Below are 15,240 nucleotides of genomic sequence, written 5' to 3'. Positions count from 1 at the left end.
GGGGGGGGGTGGGGCCCCACCTCCCAATCCCTGCGCAGTCACTCCAGCGAAAAGACTAAGGCCAGACTTGTTCAAGACCTAAAAGAAGACAGGCGGCAAGCTTCCTTTGCTGCTGGCCACGCCAAACCCTACCAAGGTATGAGAAAGCTGCTTCTGGCCATCAATTTTGAAGGCCTCGCATTTTCTCTGTCCCATCCGATGACACCAGCCTCCTCCTGAGCAAGTGTCAAGCGTTTGTTTGTGATCGCCTGGTCGCAGCCCAAGCCTACCTGAGCCTTTCACCCGAGACCATGGACGGCGTTAGCATTAATGCCAAGACCATTCCTTTGCAGTCTCGCCCCATGAGCTCGCGCGCAATGTACGTTTGCACGCCCAAGGTCCCATGCCGCTAAGAGCATCACACGACCCTCTCACCCTGGGTCTGGGTCTTGCCTGAACATTGTCTATCATAGGACTGCGCGTGGTGGCTCTGGCCGTCGCCGGCTCACGCCTCCCAACTCCTTTCACACACGACTGGCTCAACGCATGTATCGGCTGCAAACCACTGAATCAGATCTCTCGCCCGAGGGCCCACACGTGTCGGACCAGCCGCCAACCGTGGCCTCGCTCCTTGCACTCTAGTCTGACCCCAACTTAATGCGACCCCTCCACAACCATCCCGAATTGGCACGACGTCCAGCCTCGATGACATCAAAGGCTGGCGTCTCTAAACGCAGCCTCCCATTATGCATATGCCCGAGTGATAGCCGAGTCTGAAGCGGCACCTCGCTCTTTTTCGCCTTGTTCTTTTTACATCATTTTTTTTGGTTCTGGTTGAGTGTGAGAGTCTCTCGGCTCGCCCTCGTCTCCCTTGATTTTCGCCTTTGCAGACGGCCGTCACGCCTCGGCTTGGCTCGTTTTTCTTCAGTCTTTCGGTTGTTCCATTGTTAAATCTTGATGGTTTGTTCAGCACAGTTGAAGATGTTAATAGATTTCTAACCGCACTCAGCCTCGAGGGAGAAACGATTGAACACGAATGGGGCAAGACGAGCAGGCTGTTGAGACAATGAACACTTTGGCGAGAATGCCAGGTGGTACGGGCAGCAAAGGCTTGAGGGGCCCTGTCCTCAAGGCTCTCCACCCACATCGTGTCAGATAACTTAGGATGTTAAAAAATGGCAAAGGGGAAAGGAATTGGTAGCCATTGAATGGACAAAGTGGTTTACAGGAAGCGAGCCAAACTGTGACAGAGCAACGCAGCGCAGGCTGTTAAACTTATCCAACCCAAGGGCGGCGACACGCTAACGGCCGCGCCCAAATCGCCGGTTTGCTCAATCGTAAAGACCATTGGATTCTGGGTCGGCATGCTGTCACCGTCATCGTCATCGTTATCGTCATCGTCATCGGGCGGCTGCTCAGAGCGGTCATCATCACCGTCACCCAAGCCTCCATCCTGATCGTCGTCTGGTTGCTTAAACGCCTGCTCCATGTCGGTGACAGCCGCGCTTAGCTGAAGGAGGTCTGACGAGGACAAGCACGCGTCCCAGACGCCCACCCAAGCCACATCCATTGCCACATGGGTACTCAAACTAGCATCAGAGCCAACTGCAATCTGAGACAGAGACAAAGCCAAGGGCATCTCCTCTTGCCAAAGGTCGGTTTCGTTGAGGCTCATGATGGCCATGCCGTCGCAATAACGTGCACCCTGCAGGATCCAGCCCGCTTCGGCGCCTACAACACCCGATTGCTCAATCAAGTTGGTACAGAACGTTTCGACCATCAACTCTCCGCCTGGAGACGCTGCCGTGGAACCACCGGTGCTGACCCCAGGCCCAAAGCTGCCCACACATGTGGGCTCGCCCAGCACCACACCACCCCAGCCGGGGCCGTGATAACGCACCAAGGCCACCACTGTGAGCTCCCCATCGCTTTGAGCCACCGCCTGCCCGACGGACGGATCCAGTGCACCCGAGCGCACGTTGTACGCCCCATCAAAGACTGCAAATCGCCATGGGGTGCTGGCAAAGGACTCGTCGAGTGTAGGGAGCATGGCCCCCGTCGCAGCCGCCCACGTCACTGGTACGCTGGCTGGGTTGTCCTGGGCACCCGGGCTCGCTATGAGGTGCCCATCTCCGGGGACCAGGTCAAAAGCACCGAGTTCAAAGAGAGGGGATCGTTCCACGGCTGCCCCCAGGGCCAAATGGCACTCGCCGTCTGTCCGGTAGGTCACTGTCAGATCAGCATTACGAGTCACGTAAAAGTTCACGCCTCCCGCATCAGCTGTCCATACAAGCTTGCCACTGGCCTTGATGTGCCGAGCCAAGTGCACGCCAGCCGCGCAAGCGGATGCCGGTGCCGTCAAGCGATGCTCAAAGCGCCGGGCCGTTAAAAATGTGTCCGGGTTGGCGCGCGTTTCGCCGTCTAACAACATGGTGTCTGCTGCGACCACGCGCCCGGCATTGGCTTGAGCCCCCTCCACCACGACACGAATGACCACCTCAGCTAGGCGTGGCTGGAGCTCGTATTGAGCAAACCCGCGTTGATTGGTGGCGGCATCGTGTGCTTCCACCGTCACGCGCAGTGCCGTGTCGTTGCTCCACGCATGTCCATCCCAGGGAACAGCATACGTCAGGGTTGCATTGGGCGTGGCGGGAACCAGCCGATGCATGTGGTTGGCATGGTGCATGAAAAGCCTCCAGGTATACTGCGGGGACTGCGGAGCTGAAGTGGAGCCTGAGGCGGTCGCCGAGAAGCTGACGCTCTGCCCGGCCTCGAACCTGCCTCGGCTGCTGTGGATCTGAAGATTCAGCACCGGACCCGCATACACCTCAAAGCTCTGGATGGTATATTCGGGCACGCCACCCAAGTAAGCCACGGCCTCGATCATGTATGTGCCCACGTCGTCCAGCGTCCAGCTAGATACGGCGCCCAAGCGTGAGCCGTTGAGATGCCACTCGATGGTCCAGTCTGTGAGCGCGTCCGTGTCTGGGGCACCCAGGTCTAGGATGAGGGGTGTGGGACCGGCCAGCGGGGCCACGAAGAGCTCGTCAACAGCCAAGGAGGGTCCACCCACGCGCACGCGGCGAACCTGTCCCTCGAGTGTGGTGTACACCAGCGTGTAGTCGGGTCGGGTCATGACATGCAGGGGAGAGCCGATGGTGTGCAGTACCACGGTGCTGGGGCCAACCGCTTGGCAGCCAGTGCGGGGAACGGCGTTCAGCGTCTGGCGGGCGTAATCGAGGAAGATGAGCTGGTTTCCCAAGCCCTGGTACCAGTCGTTGCCCGTGAGACCACCACCCATGACGCAGCTACTGAGGCCCAGGTGCTGGTAAGCGTGCACTGGGTCCACTTGATCCGGGCAGGCAGAGCAAGCACCTTCCGCGTTGTTGCAAGGTCCCTCACAAGCGGGCCACCCGTATGAGGCCCCCAGGAAAATAGCCATTGATCTCCTCAAAACTGTTGCTGTAGTCATTGCCGCCCACGTCGAACATGAGAAAGCCCTCGTCACAGGCCAGCATGGAGAGCGGGTTGCGCATGCCTGTGGCGATGCTGGTGGTGGGTGGTGCGGGCGTCACACCAACGACATCCTCGGGCGCGATGCGGTAAAGCTGCTTGCCAGTCACCGTTTCCGTGGGGTATGTTTTATCCCCCACAGCCACGTAGAGGGCTCCATCGGGGGTGACGGCGAGGCCGCCTCCGTAGTGGTATGGCCCCAGGTAGCCCTCGGCATCCTGAAACAAGAGGAGAGCCTCGGCCCACGTCGCCTGGCTTGTGTGGCCACCCGAGTTCTCGTGGTGCGTGAGGCGAAAGACACTGCAGGCTGCGGGTTCATTGAGGCAAACGTAGACAAAAACATATGGGTGGTTGGCCAGATCGGGGTGGACGGTCACAGCCAAGAGGCCGCGCTCGCCGTGCAAATTGACATCGGGGATGGTGACATAAACAGATTGCGTGGCGTCTTCCACGTGAATCAGGGTCAAGGCGCCGGAAATTTGGGCTACCAGGATGCGTTGCGCATCAATGGGTGCAGCAGCGATCGGCGTGTTGAGGCCTTGGAGCACGAGTTCGTCTTGAAGTGCGTGCAGAGGGGCCCATAGAGCCAAGAGGAGTAGGAAGAGCTGCGCAAGCCCGCGCCGTTTGCACCCGCCGACAGATGGTCGCATGCTACTTTTTAAAGTGTGAAACGCAAGGAGTGGGGCGAGCAAAAACAAGGGAGCGGCGGAAGGCCGAGGTACATTGAAAGGCAGCTCTAGTTGTGCTAGGCGGCTGGGCACGGGGCGCAAGGCACGGCAGAGCACTCGGGGCTCTGTGTGAGCGCGTCTTGCGCCAGGGATTCCAAGAAAAAGCCCAGAGTCGTGGGAGTTTTACTTGTTTCAGCCCTGACGGCACCTGCACAACTCGATTGGCACCAAATGCCGCGTTGCCGAGCGACTTGCGCGCGTAAACAGCGACAACGCTTTGCTTGATCCGAACATGAGGCCACAGCCAAGTCGGGCAGCGACGACGGCAGCGGCGACGCGAAAGCGGAAGCGCAGTGGAAAATGGTTCTCACACGGGCCAGCCCACCTGCCGTGCATCACCCAGGCCCACCTCAGATTGACCATGAACCGACTTTTGATGCCGTGTCGGTGATGATGTTTGTGTTGCTGCCATTCTGTTCAGCCAAGCGCAGCGCCCAAACCGTGCATGCATGCAAATGCAAGATGTCTTGGGACATTTGTAATTGTCAGGCTTTTAGTGGCGAACGCAGTGAATGCCGTGCTCGCGCACGCAACACACACACACACACACACATGCGCGCTCCTTTTTTTTTTTTTTTCTTTTCGTGGTATCGTTCGGGATGAACGCCAGCCCGAGGACGGCAACGACGACCTTGTACGAGGAGCTGGGGGTGCCGGATAACGCGGCCGAGGGCACGATTCGCCGGGCGTACTATCTCTTGTCCAAGATTCATCATCCCGATCGGCAGAACGGGACCGATGGCACGTCTGCCTCGACGCCAGAGCGCTTTCTTGCCATCGCCGCTGCCTACAAAGTGTTGATCGACCCAGAGCAGCGACGTCGCTACGACGCCGAACTAGCCGGTACGCGCTTGAACCGTTGTTTTTGGTGAACGTGATGGAGGGGCTGCGACCTTGCTGAAGCTGCATTGTACTCACCTTTGGTGTACCAGGCTCCAAGCGCCAGCTGTTTCCGGTGCAAGATGACATTGAGCTTGAAGACATGGACCTCGAAGAGGGTGAGTTCCTCGATCGCTTGCCCGGGTTGATGCGCATCAAGGCGCAGTTGACGTGGTTGTACACCGGCATGCACCATCCGTCCCAGCTGTCGTTGACCTCTCACGCTCTCTACCCCCACCCCGTGCTGGCGACCTGGCGTACGGCTAGATGCTTATTACTATGCCTGTCGGTGTGGTGAGGAATACGTGTTGACCCAGGAGGAGGCGCGAGCCACGTCCTGCCACATCCTCACCTGCCCGCAGTGCTCTCTCACCATTCGCGTCTACACCGCCCTCTAACTAACCAGCGCCTGCCTTGGCTGGGACAAGGCAGGGCGTCATGGGTACACGAGATGACAGGCGTAGTCTTGGGTGATCCTTGTTTTATTTTTTGGGGTTTTTTGTAAGGGTGCTTCTTGCCCTGTGAGCACTGCTTCGGCCTGGTCGAGGCATGATGAAACTTTTGCTCCTTTGAAAGCTGAGCTTTGAGGAGAGGCGGCCCCTGTTGTCTCTGGCTATCAATCTATTGATCGACTCTTTGCAACCTGGGTTGTTGTTGAGCGTCACCCCACACATGCACATTTACAAGCCAACCTTATCAAAGCATGGCCCATAGCGGCTCGACTCCATCACAATAATCGATTGCGATACCCGTGTGATGGCTAACACTGGCCAGTCCGAGGGCGACGAGCCAGTCCGAGGGCGACGAGCCAGTCCGAGGGCGACGAGCCAGATGTTGGTGAGCGCGTGGGCACCTAGGACCTGACCATGGACGAGGGACACTGTTCAAGGGCGTGTCTAAGTTCCACGCTTTTTGATCCCGCGGCTCGTGTCGGGCACGGTGGCAGAGGCGTCCTCGCCCATGATTTGTGCACGAATCGCAGCGTAATTGCGCTGGCGCTCCATCAACTGCAACGACCCAAAAGCAATGCACAACAGAGCAGGGACCGCCATTCAAACCCAGTTGTGAGTACAACGACACCTTTTGGGGAAGACAAGGCCATCGGTCATGGCCAGTCCCAGCAAAGAAGGCGCAAACAGCAGACGTACATCGGGCTTGGCGATGGTGGGCTTGGCCGTGGTTGGTGCCTTTTTTGTCTGTTCGGGCCGCTTCATGATCTTGAGCTACAAAGCCAAGCACCTGTCAGCGCACGAGCCTCGGGTGCCCGACGAGGCACTCTTCACAGCTGAATGCTATTGGATGCCGGTGACACACCTGTGGCACAAACTCAGTACGTGCTGAATCGACCTGGACAGCATTTTCCCTGTTTCGGTTTGTACAAAAACGCAAACACCAATGGCCCCCGGGGCAATGATGGCCCGCACGAGGGTCAGCATCGATGAGCTTGGTCACGAAACGATACACCAAGCCCAAGCACACATTGGACGCACCGCCACCTCGCGCGAGGATCTTGAGCCAATTGTTGAGCCCGCTGAAGCTCAACAGTGCTATGTGGATCGGGAACAGCGCTTACAACCGGGGCCTCGACAGCCGGTGCGGCAGTCTCCTGATCGTATTGCTAAAGCAGCGCATAAAACCGGCAAGCGATGAGTCCCGAAACTGGCCCGCACACGCCCTCGCTCACGCCCTCGCTCACACATCACGCATTGTACAGCACAAGAAACTTACACCGGCATCGGCCGCAGCCTCCCAGTCATCAAAGGGCTCATCCTCACTCTCCGACGACATGTTCCATTAACGGCCCCCCTCCCCCCAACAGCTCGTCTCGACCCCTCACCCCCTTCACCAACGCCGTTCGAATCACACACGCGGCCGGTGAGAACCAGCAGAAATGTGTGTGTGAGAGAGAGCGCGAGAGAGAGGGAGGAGAAATGTGAGAGGGAGGAGACATGTGAGACAGAGAGAGAGAGAAAAGAGAGAAAGAGAGAAAAGAGTGTCTCTCTCCTCTCTCTTCTCTCTCTCCCTGATCTCTCTCTCTCTCTCTTCTCAATAATCTCTTCATTCTAACCAATTCACCTCTCTCTCTCTCTCTCTCTCTCTCTCTCTCTCTCTCTCTCTCTCTCTCTCTCTCTCTCTCTCTCTCTCTCTCTCTCTCTCTCTCTCTCTCTCTCTCTCTCTCTCTCTCTCTCTCTCTCTCTCTCTCTCCTCATGTGGTAGTTGTGCTTTTCCTTTGTGTCTTTGCTCTTTACTTCTCTCTTTCTCAAACCGACCAAACCAATTCTCTCTCTCTCTCTCTTTTTCTTTTTCTATTTTTAGTCTGACATCCCAAAACGGCTCGAAGCGGCACATTATGATGGACGGAGTTTGAAACGGCCTCAACGACTGGATGGCAGAGTCAGGAGAGCGGTGAAGCGGGGGTCATGGCCGCAGCACGGGACAGCCAGCATGAGGACGGGGGGGCGTTGAGTGAGCCTGGTTGGCTTTTGGGTGAGGATTTGGACTCGAATGACGTGGCTGATGACGATGAAGAGCTCTTGGCTGCCCATGAGGCTCGCCTTTGGGCTGGCGACGAGGACGATGAGGAGGAGGAGGAGACGGGCACGGGTGCCCTCAAGCCTCCCCAAGAGCCGCTTGGCGCGAGTGATGGTGCTGCTTTGGACGAGGCCATCGTGGCCGCACGCAGTGATCAACAGGGATCCGACAGTGCCCGCGCTGCCTCGGTCTGGGGCCGTCGTAGCGGAGCCGCAGCAACGGCGTCCGGCTTGGATGACGCTGTCCTGTCACGCATTTCCCTCTGCCCTCACAAAGCTGGCATGGATAGCGTCAACAAGAACAAAACCGACGAGGTGATCCGATCCATGTCCGAGGGCTCGCGGTTTTATGACAACGAGCGTCGCAAGGCCGCGCAGACAGCGCAACGCGTGCAGGTCATGAAATCTCGGGCAGCCGTCCTCTCAACGGGGGCCCTGCAGCAAGCCGAGGCGATGGCCTCGGCTTTTGAGCGCCAGCTTGAGACGGAGCGTGATCTCTCGCGGGTCATTGTACACTGCGACGCAGATGCTTTTTATGCCGCCGTAGAGTTGCGGGATCAGCCCCACCTGCGTGGCAAGCCCATTGGCATTGGTGGCATCGGCATGCTTAGCACGGCGTCCTACGAGGCTCGCAAATTTGGCGTGCGAAGCGCCATGCCTGGCTACATTGCGCTTCGTCTCTGCCCCGAATTGATCCTTGTCAAGCCGCGCTTTCATGCCTACGAGGCCGCCTCTCGCCAACTTCAAGCCGTGATGGCTCAATACGACCCAAATTTTCGATCTGTGAGCCTGGATGAAGCCTACCTGGACATTACCGATTACATGGCTCGACTGACCCCCGGCGACGTGGCCCAGCTGCCCCCTCTGACAACTGTGGCCGATCCACCCTTGGTGCAGGAGGCAAACAGCGCTGATTCAAAGCCCGGCATGGCCACGGATTCCGCTGGAGCCCGCAACCTGACCACCCTGGAAGGCAGGGCCTTGGCAGCCCGCGTCGTGCATCAAATGCGAACCCGTATGCACGAAACCACTCAGCTTACCGTCTCTGCCGGCATTGCCTGTAATCGCATGCTGGCCAAAATTGGTTCCGATCAAAACAAGCCGGATGGTCAGTTTTGCTTGCCGGCCGACCGAGCAGCCATCTTGGCGTTTTTGGCCAACATGCCGACGCGTAAAATTCCAGGCATTGGCAAGGTGACGGAACAAATCCTCCGTGAGCTCGACATTACAAACTGTCAAGCCCTTCTACAGCAGCGAGCTCTCCTCAAACTGGTGCGTGCGAATGAGACAGAGGGTGATTGAGATGTGCAGGAGCAAGGGTTGTCGCCCGGCCGGGATGTGATGACGTGTCGTGCATCGCTTGAAACGTGAGTATCTTGAAGGACGCACACGCACACCTCATGCACCCTTGATTGTAGTTGTTTACGCCCATTTCCTTCGATTTCTTTATGCGGTCGGCGCTCGGCATTGCTTCCAACAACACTCGCAAGCGCTCCGAGCGGAAGAGCATTGGGTACGAAGGCACAGATGCGAGGCCCATGTTCATCGGTGGGCATCAATAAACCCTGATGTGCTGGGCATGCTGGTTTTTAGGCATGAAACGACGTTTCGCGAGCTCAATCAGGTACCAGATCTCGAGGACAAGTGCCTACACCTCTGTCACAAGACGGCTCTTGACATGGAGCGAAAGGCTTTGGTGGGTACTCAAGCTTGCGTTTCCTTTGCCTGCATTCATTCCATTCTTTGGGTTGACGCTCACTGGGCTGCTTCCTACAGCTGGGGCGCTCCGTCTGCCTCAAGCTCAAGACAGTCGACTTTAAGGTCAAGCAGCGATCAGTGTTGCTGCCTGCGCATACGGCGGACGAGCCGGTCATCAAGCGTGCTGCACTCGGGCTTCTCCATCGAGAACTAGCCGCCTGTCGCGCTGCCAAAACCCAGCTGCGCCTGCGCCTCATGGGTGTACGTGTCACGGACCTCCAAAGCAGCAGCCACCAACGTGATCAAGGCGGGGTTTCGAAACGAGACGAAGAGGCCAGCCACCCGCTGGGCTTGGCTAGCACTACGCTCGATCGCTTTTTTCATCGTGCCGCTGAAGCGAGACGCCCCAGCTCCGAGGCGGAGACTGCTCCGGCAACGAGCCACGCTCCAACCTCTGCAGGTCTACAGTCGCAGTCTCGGGCCTCCCTTTCAACTGGGGCCGCTAATAAAGTTGATCAGCCCGTGACTGCAAGCAAAGCCCCTGCCAATGGGCTTTGGAACTACGTCGAGCGCACAAAGCGCACAAAGGTTGTCTGTCCCGTGTGCCAACAAGCGTTGTCTGTGGTTGATAATCGTGAGCTCAATGCTCACGTGGATGTCTGCTTGAATCGCGACGTGCTGCGCACCGTGGTTTCGTGATGTGCGGTATTGACATGTGAATTGACAGTAATTTGTTGTGTGCTGTGGCCGCGCATCAGGCAAGCAGAGAGAAAAGTTGACGAAAGACGTGATCAATTAAATTTTGGTTGGGAGAAACAAAGAGAACGAACAATCCGTGGCACACAAGCGCAACCAAAGCCCGCGGTGCATGGCACAAAACACGAAATCTTCTTTGACAGAGATCTGTCAAGAAGTTGGTTGTGCAATACACCAAGAGAGCCAACCCCAAGAAGAAATGTCAACATCCACATGAGACGGAAAATTTTTCAAGGAAAAATCTCATCGCATGGGAATGCTGCCATTGCTTCATGGGACTGACTCTCTTGCGAGGCCGGAAGACTGGCGATGGTGTTTGACAATTCACCAAACAAAACGGGGTCCTCGAGCAATTGCGCAAACAACTCTTCGTCCAGCGGCGAAGGACAACGAAAATCAAACATTGAGGCTGGCTTCTCAACGGGGTAAGGTGGAATGGCAAAGGTCGACATGGGGGACGAAGCCGCCGATTGTTGCACGCAATCACTGGCAGGAGCAGTGACCGCACAGGCATCCTCCAAGCGGGGAGGGGTCAGCTGGCAAGCTTGCCAGCGCCGATCGACGTCATGAGCACCGTGGCTGTTCTTATCGACCACTGCCCATTTGGCAGGTGACTCAAGCGTCAAGTTCCAGGTGGACAAGAGATACGTCAACGCGTCAAACACGGGCTGGCGATGAGGAAAGTTCTTGGAATTGACCTTTCGCGAACTTGGAACAAACGCGGCGACAAATTGATTCCAAGTTTTCAAGTCACCATGACGAGCCTTGATCTGGATATCTTCACTCTCGAGGAACATGAAAGCTTCCAAGTCCTTGATAAAGTCGACCACAAAGCATGTCTGCTCCTGCTTGACAAAGTCGCGAAAGATGGCCTTGAGCGCCTTGGAGAAAAGGCGGCCATCCCCCAATTCAGCAAACTTGTCATGCTGACGAACAAAGCATGGCAAGCATTTGCCCAGGGCACCACAGGACGGCGAATCCTGGCAGACGAGATTGTCAACCGGAATCGGCTTCATCAAACGCTTGTTGGTCTCGGAGGAAGCCATGAACATGGCATTGGCTATGGCTTTGGTCAGCTCAGCATCTGTATTGCTTGCGCCTTCCATCATGACGGACCCGCAAACGACAGAACTACTTCCTTGACCTTGCGATGGAAGAAGATAAATGCCACCCGCCGAAGCTGAACCACGGAACGAGGCAAAGAATAAAAGGTGGGGAAGGTGGGGTGTCTAACACACACACGACACAGTGGCAAGCAAGCGGCTTGCCGCAGACACTTTGGCGCAGTGGAGGTGAATTTGAAACTTGAATTAAATTGTGCAGAAAAATAGCATTTGGTCTATAATGTGGGGTTTGGTTTGGGGTCGGGCGGATTCGAAAATCGCCGACACTTGGGCGGCCTCTGTCCACACACACACACACCACGTAAAGTGTCAACAACTTTCCGATCAGTGTTGGGCTCCTGACCACATCAGTCACACTCAGGCACAGGTGGGTGACGTCTCCAAAAAAGACAACAACTTTCTCCAACTTTCCACAACAAAGGTTGCAGCTTGCACCATCACAACGATCACAACGAACTCAACCTGTGTGTGCAAAGCGTCACAGCCTGACTCTGTCTCTGTCGGCGATGTGCGCTGTGGCTGTGTGGGCACTGGGACTGCGGTGGGCAAGCCGCTGCACACCGAGGCACGGGTCGTCCTTGGAGAGGCTCTGAACAAGCACCCTGATGCCTGGCTTGGGCTTGGGCATGAAGACCTGGCATGTCATGGAGACTGCCGAGCAACTCAATCAGCCCTGGGTCATGTGCGTGTGGACAAACCCTGCAGTCGCAATACGATTGTAACGTCAACTCATGCCCCGGCTGCCGTTTCATGGCTCGTGTGCAGCGCCGCTGTCTTCCTGCGTGTCGGCGGGATCACGGCCAACTGGGTGACCTACGATGTCTCAGATGCTTGCGAGCATGCCGAGCATGTCTCTCGGCCATCCCCCGGGACCGGGGCGACCACACCATGCAGCCCCGCAGCTGTGGGCAATTGGTGGCCCAATGTCCTCACCCAGTGCATGTACCGTCAGCTCCTCAACTTTTCCGTGGCGGCCAACGTCGAGCTGATGTTTGATCTCAACGAGCTCACGGGCCGCGACTGTCACGTGGACAATACCACGCACTGCGAGGGTGACTGGAACACCACCAACCTCGAGACCTTTCTTCGCTACCTCAAGGACGAGGACCTGATTTTTTCCTGATTGCGTGCCCTAATCAATGCCCCACCCTGGCTGATTGCCCAGTCATGGCGACAGTCCGTTTAGCTTGATCACACCGGGTCATTTGCACGACCAGACTGCGTTGTTGCCTTGATGCACCAGGGGCTCGCTGGGGCGGTCGTCGCCGATGCTACGGTTGAGAACCAGCCTGATGTGCTAGCCTACGCCTTTTGCGCGCGTGGTACGTCTTCGTGCCATCTGCTTAAAGCCCTGCCTTTCAATGAAACGATTCCCTCTCGCCTCTTCCTGACCCTTGGTGTGCTTTTTTTTTTTTTTTTTTACTGCTTGGTTAGATTCGCCTGACGTGGTGATCACCATTCTGAACCCAGGCAATTCGAGCACCACGCTGGCACTTGCAGGTTTGACCTCTACTTGTTTGAGAGCGCGACGGGTGACTTGTTAGCCAACCAGACCATGGACGATGGCCAACCAGACCATGGCCAATGGGGAATTGATGCAGCTGCTGCCTGATGGCTCTCCGACCCTGCCCCCGGCCGCTTCGACCAGTAGCCCCCAGCTGCCTCCACACACATTTGCCTTTGTCAGGACCCAGAACTGGAAAGCTGCTGCGTGCGTGTGAAAAAACCATTGCCGTTTCGTAGTATGTCGCTCAACTTGGCTTCATGCGCACGTCGGCTGTTGTCCATCGCCTACAAGTTGGGGCCGTGCCCCCTCTCCCACCCCGTGTGGTACATTGCAATGCCATGGGTGGTCGGTTCAATTTATGAGTTTTTGACCAGTTGTGGCAAATGAAGGGCATTCATCCGCTCTTCTCCAAAGAAAAAAAAAAAAAGAAAAAAAAAGAACAGTTAAAACTGCTTGAGGATGTTGCGGCGGATGAAGAAGTTGTCCTTGCGATCCGTCTTGACGTTGCCACCATCTGAATTAAACCAGGCAGCCACCATGAGACAAGACAGTATGGCGAGCACCAAAGGTCTACGAAGGCATCAAGCAAAAGTTGGTTCCGTCACAACACACATACCCAAGATGCGCTGAAGGCGTTCAAGCTCCTTGGCAGCGTAGCCATCGCCGTCAGACTTGATCTTCTCCATGACCTTAACGTAGTACTTGGCAAAGATGTCACCAAGCTCGTTGGCAATCTTCTGCGCCTCGGCCAAAAGGGTGTCACGGTCGCCAGAGACAAAGTTTTGCGCAAGCGCATCAAGGCGCTCGTGGCGGCCAGCCGTCTCGGCAAGCTCGCCGCCCTCAAGGCGTTGGGTACCCGCCTTCTCGTTCAGGAAGGTGAGGAAGCTTTGGAGCTCGCGTCCGCTGCTGTAGTCTTCAGCCTCAGTGCTGCCCTTGGGGAAAAACTTGAAGGTGGGAAAGCCCGAGACGCCAAACTTGCTGGCCAGCTCGGAATGCTTGTCCGCATCGACCTTGGCGACGACAACGTTCTCCTCATTGGCAAACGCGAGACCAGCCTTCTCGTAGATGGGCGCCACCGACTTGCAGTGACCGCACCACCTTAATGGAACCCAAATAGACACCAAGCAAAGCACGTTATGAGACGCATTGCTTCTCCACTATCAATCAAATTGCACGCGTGCGCTCTTCCGAAAAAAAAAAAAAAAAAACGTACGGGGCGTAAAACTCGACAAGGACATCCTTGTCAGTGTCCAGGGCAATGGCATCAAAGTTGGTGGGGTCCAAGACCTTCACATGGCTCACGTCTTGCTGGATGCGCGCGCGGTATCCGGTCTTCTGAAGCATAAAGTCAGCCAGATCGTTCAAAGCGCGGCCACCCTTATAGCTAAAAAAGGAAGATCATCCGAGCGTTATTAATCAAGAGGATCAAGAGCAAACACGCCAAAGTGAGCGAGCTTGAAAGAAGAGAATAAAAGTGTTGCCCTCCTTGTACGTTTGAAGAGATGGAGTCTTCCGAGGCGCGTGTGGTACACGTACTCTTCAGGCTCGGTCGAGCCCTTGGGGAAAAACTTGAGGGTCGGGAAACCTGGAAAGACACAGCGGAGGCAGTCGCGACAGCCAGGCAAGGTCAGTGCGATCATTAAAGAGACCAAGCCGCTCAAAGCCGCTCAAAGACGCATGATGTTTGCCATTGTTATCTCCCCTGCTGTTTAGCCAAGAGGAAAGGGGGAGGGGGCATCGGGCAGGAGACACGCACCAGTGACACCAAAGCGCGAGCCAAGGTCACGGTGCTCCGAAGCATCAACTTTGGCAATGATCACATCCTTTTGCGAGGCGTAGGCCGTGCCCAGCTCCTCCCAGGTTGGGGCGAGGCTCTTGCAGTGACCGCACCAGCTACGACAGGCAGGATCAGACAGGCGTGCACAAGGAAGTGAGCTGCGGAAAAAAACCCGCCTTGACCAACTGCCATTCCAGTGCGGTCCGAGCTAAATCACGAGCCAGCGCTGGGTCGCGCGTGTGTCGAGTGTAGGACATACGGGGCGAAAAACTCCACCAGAGCCGGGCGATCGCCGTTGATGATGTCATCAAAGGTATCCGGGGTCAGATCAATGACGTCCGAGGCAGTGGCCGCCGCCATAACGAGGGCGAGCACACCGGCTGCCAGCATGGAACGGATCATGGTCATGGTGACGTGTCGACCTTCAAAGGGAAAACTCAAACACGATCCGGTGCCGCGTTGGGAAAATGATGACAATTGCGTTCCCGCCAAAACATGAAGCTGTGTCAGGGGGTGTGTATCTGCTGTGTAAGCCTGTTTTACGTGAAGCGCCATGACTCGTCGTCGAACAAAGCTGACCCTGGCTCAAAACGGCAGACCGACCTCCACACACACACACACACGCCCATGCACACACACACACATATGAATACGTGTATATAGCGCATGCACCCAGTACCAAGACCCCTCAATGAACTGAAAACGCAGAAACACACACATCCTTGCTTGTTCAAGCAGCTTGTGCTGA

General features: G+C 56.4%; 5 protein-coding genes across 5 annotated transcripts; 2 read left to right on the top strand and 3 right to left on the bottom strand.

Moving 5' to 3' along the window:
- Positions 1-1,201: 1,201 nt before the first annotated feature.
- Positions 1,202-4,142, bottom strand: MONBRDRAFT_7656 (uncharacterized protein; the record flags this gene model as incomplete). Its single annotated transcript, XM_001745131.1, has 2 exons — positions 1,202-3,290; positions 3,382-4,142. The coding sequence occupies 2 exons, from the start codon at positions 4,140-4,142 to the stop codon at positions 1,202-1,204; spliced, it is 2,850 nt and encodes a 949-aa protein (XP_001745183.1).
- A 704-nt stretch (positions 4,143-4,846) lies between these two features.
- Positions 4,847-5,050, top strand: MONBRDRAFT_3642 (uncharacterized protein; the record flags this gene model as incomplete). Its single annotated transcript, XM_001745292.1, has 1 exon — positions 4,847-5,050. A coding segment is annotated over one exon (204 nt), but the record flags the coding sequence as incomplete, so codon positions are not given.
- A 2,817-nt stretch (positions 5,051-7,867) lies between these two features.
- MONBRDRAFT_946 (uncharacterized protein) lies at positions 7,868-9,541 on the top strand (the record flags this gene model as incomplete). Its single annotated transcript, XM_001745291.1, has 4 exons — positions 7,868-8,902; positions 9,049-9,143; positions 9,224-9,326; positions 9,407-9,541. Coding segments are annotated over 4 exons (1,368 nt in total), but the record flags the coding sequence as incomplete, so codon positions are not given.
- Positions 9,542-10,105: 564 nt separating this feature from the next.
- MONBRDRAFT_32142 (uncharacterized protein) lies at positions 10,106-11,229 on the bottom strand. Its single transcript, XM_001745130.1, has one exon. The coding sequence runs from the start codon at positions 11,191-11,193 to the stop codon at positions 10,315-10,317; it is 879 nt and encodes a 292-aa protein (XP_001745182.1). The 5' UTR covers positions 11,194-11,229; the 3' UTR covers positions 10,106-10,314.
- A 595-nt stretch (positions 11,230-11,824) lies between these two features.
- Positions 11,825-14,918, bottom strand: MONBRDRAFT_20807 (uncharacterized protein). The gene is made up of 7 exons (XM_001745129.1): positions 14,752-14,918; positions 14,472-14,608; positions 14,252-14,300; positions 13,929-14,099; positions 13,332-13,813; positions 12,643-13,229; positions 11,825-12,530 (listed from the first exon to the last, which is right to left on the bottom strand). Exons 1-6 carry the CDS (start codon positions 14,898-14,900, stop codon positions 13,159-13,161), a joined length of 1,059 nt encoding a protein of 352 aa, XP_001745181.1. The 5' UTR covers positions 14,901-14,918; the 3' UTR covers positions 11,825-12,530; positions 12,643-13,158.
- Positions 14,919-15,240: the final 322 nt, after the last annotated feature.

This window comes from Monosiga brevicollis, genomic scaffold (genome assembly GCF_000002865.3).
Source record: "Monosiga brevicollis MX1 MONBRscaffold_8 genomic scaffold, whole genome shotgun sequence".
In the NCBI taxonomy this organism is placed as follows: domain Eukaryota; class Choanoflagellata; order Craspedida; family Salpingoecidae; genus Monosiga; species Monosiga brevicollis.
Note: the sequence above shows the minus strand (reverse complement) of the source record. Positions and strands in the feature narration are given on the sequence as shown.

Coding starts and splice junctions, on each gene's coding strand:
- MONBRDRAFT_32142 (XM_001745130.1), bottom strand. CDS start 11,193: ATGATGGAAGGCGCAAGCAATACAGATGCTGAGCTGACCAAAGCCATA.
- MONBRDRAFT_20807 (XM_001745129.1), bottom strand. CDS start 14,900: ATGACCATGATCCGTTCCATGCTGGCAGCCGGTGTGCTCGCCCTCGTT. Junction 14,100..14,251: donor GGCTCGACCGAGCCTGAAGA/GTACGTGTACCA, acceptor TTCCTTTTTTAG/CTATAAGGGTGGCCGCGCTT. Junction 13,230..13,331: donor ACGCCTTCAGCGCATCTTGG/GTATGTGTGTTG, acceptor GGTTTAATTCAG/ATGGTGGCAACGTCAAGACG.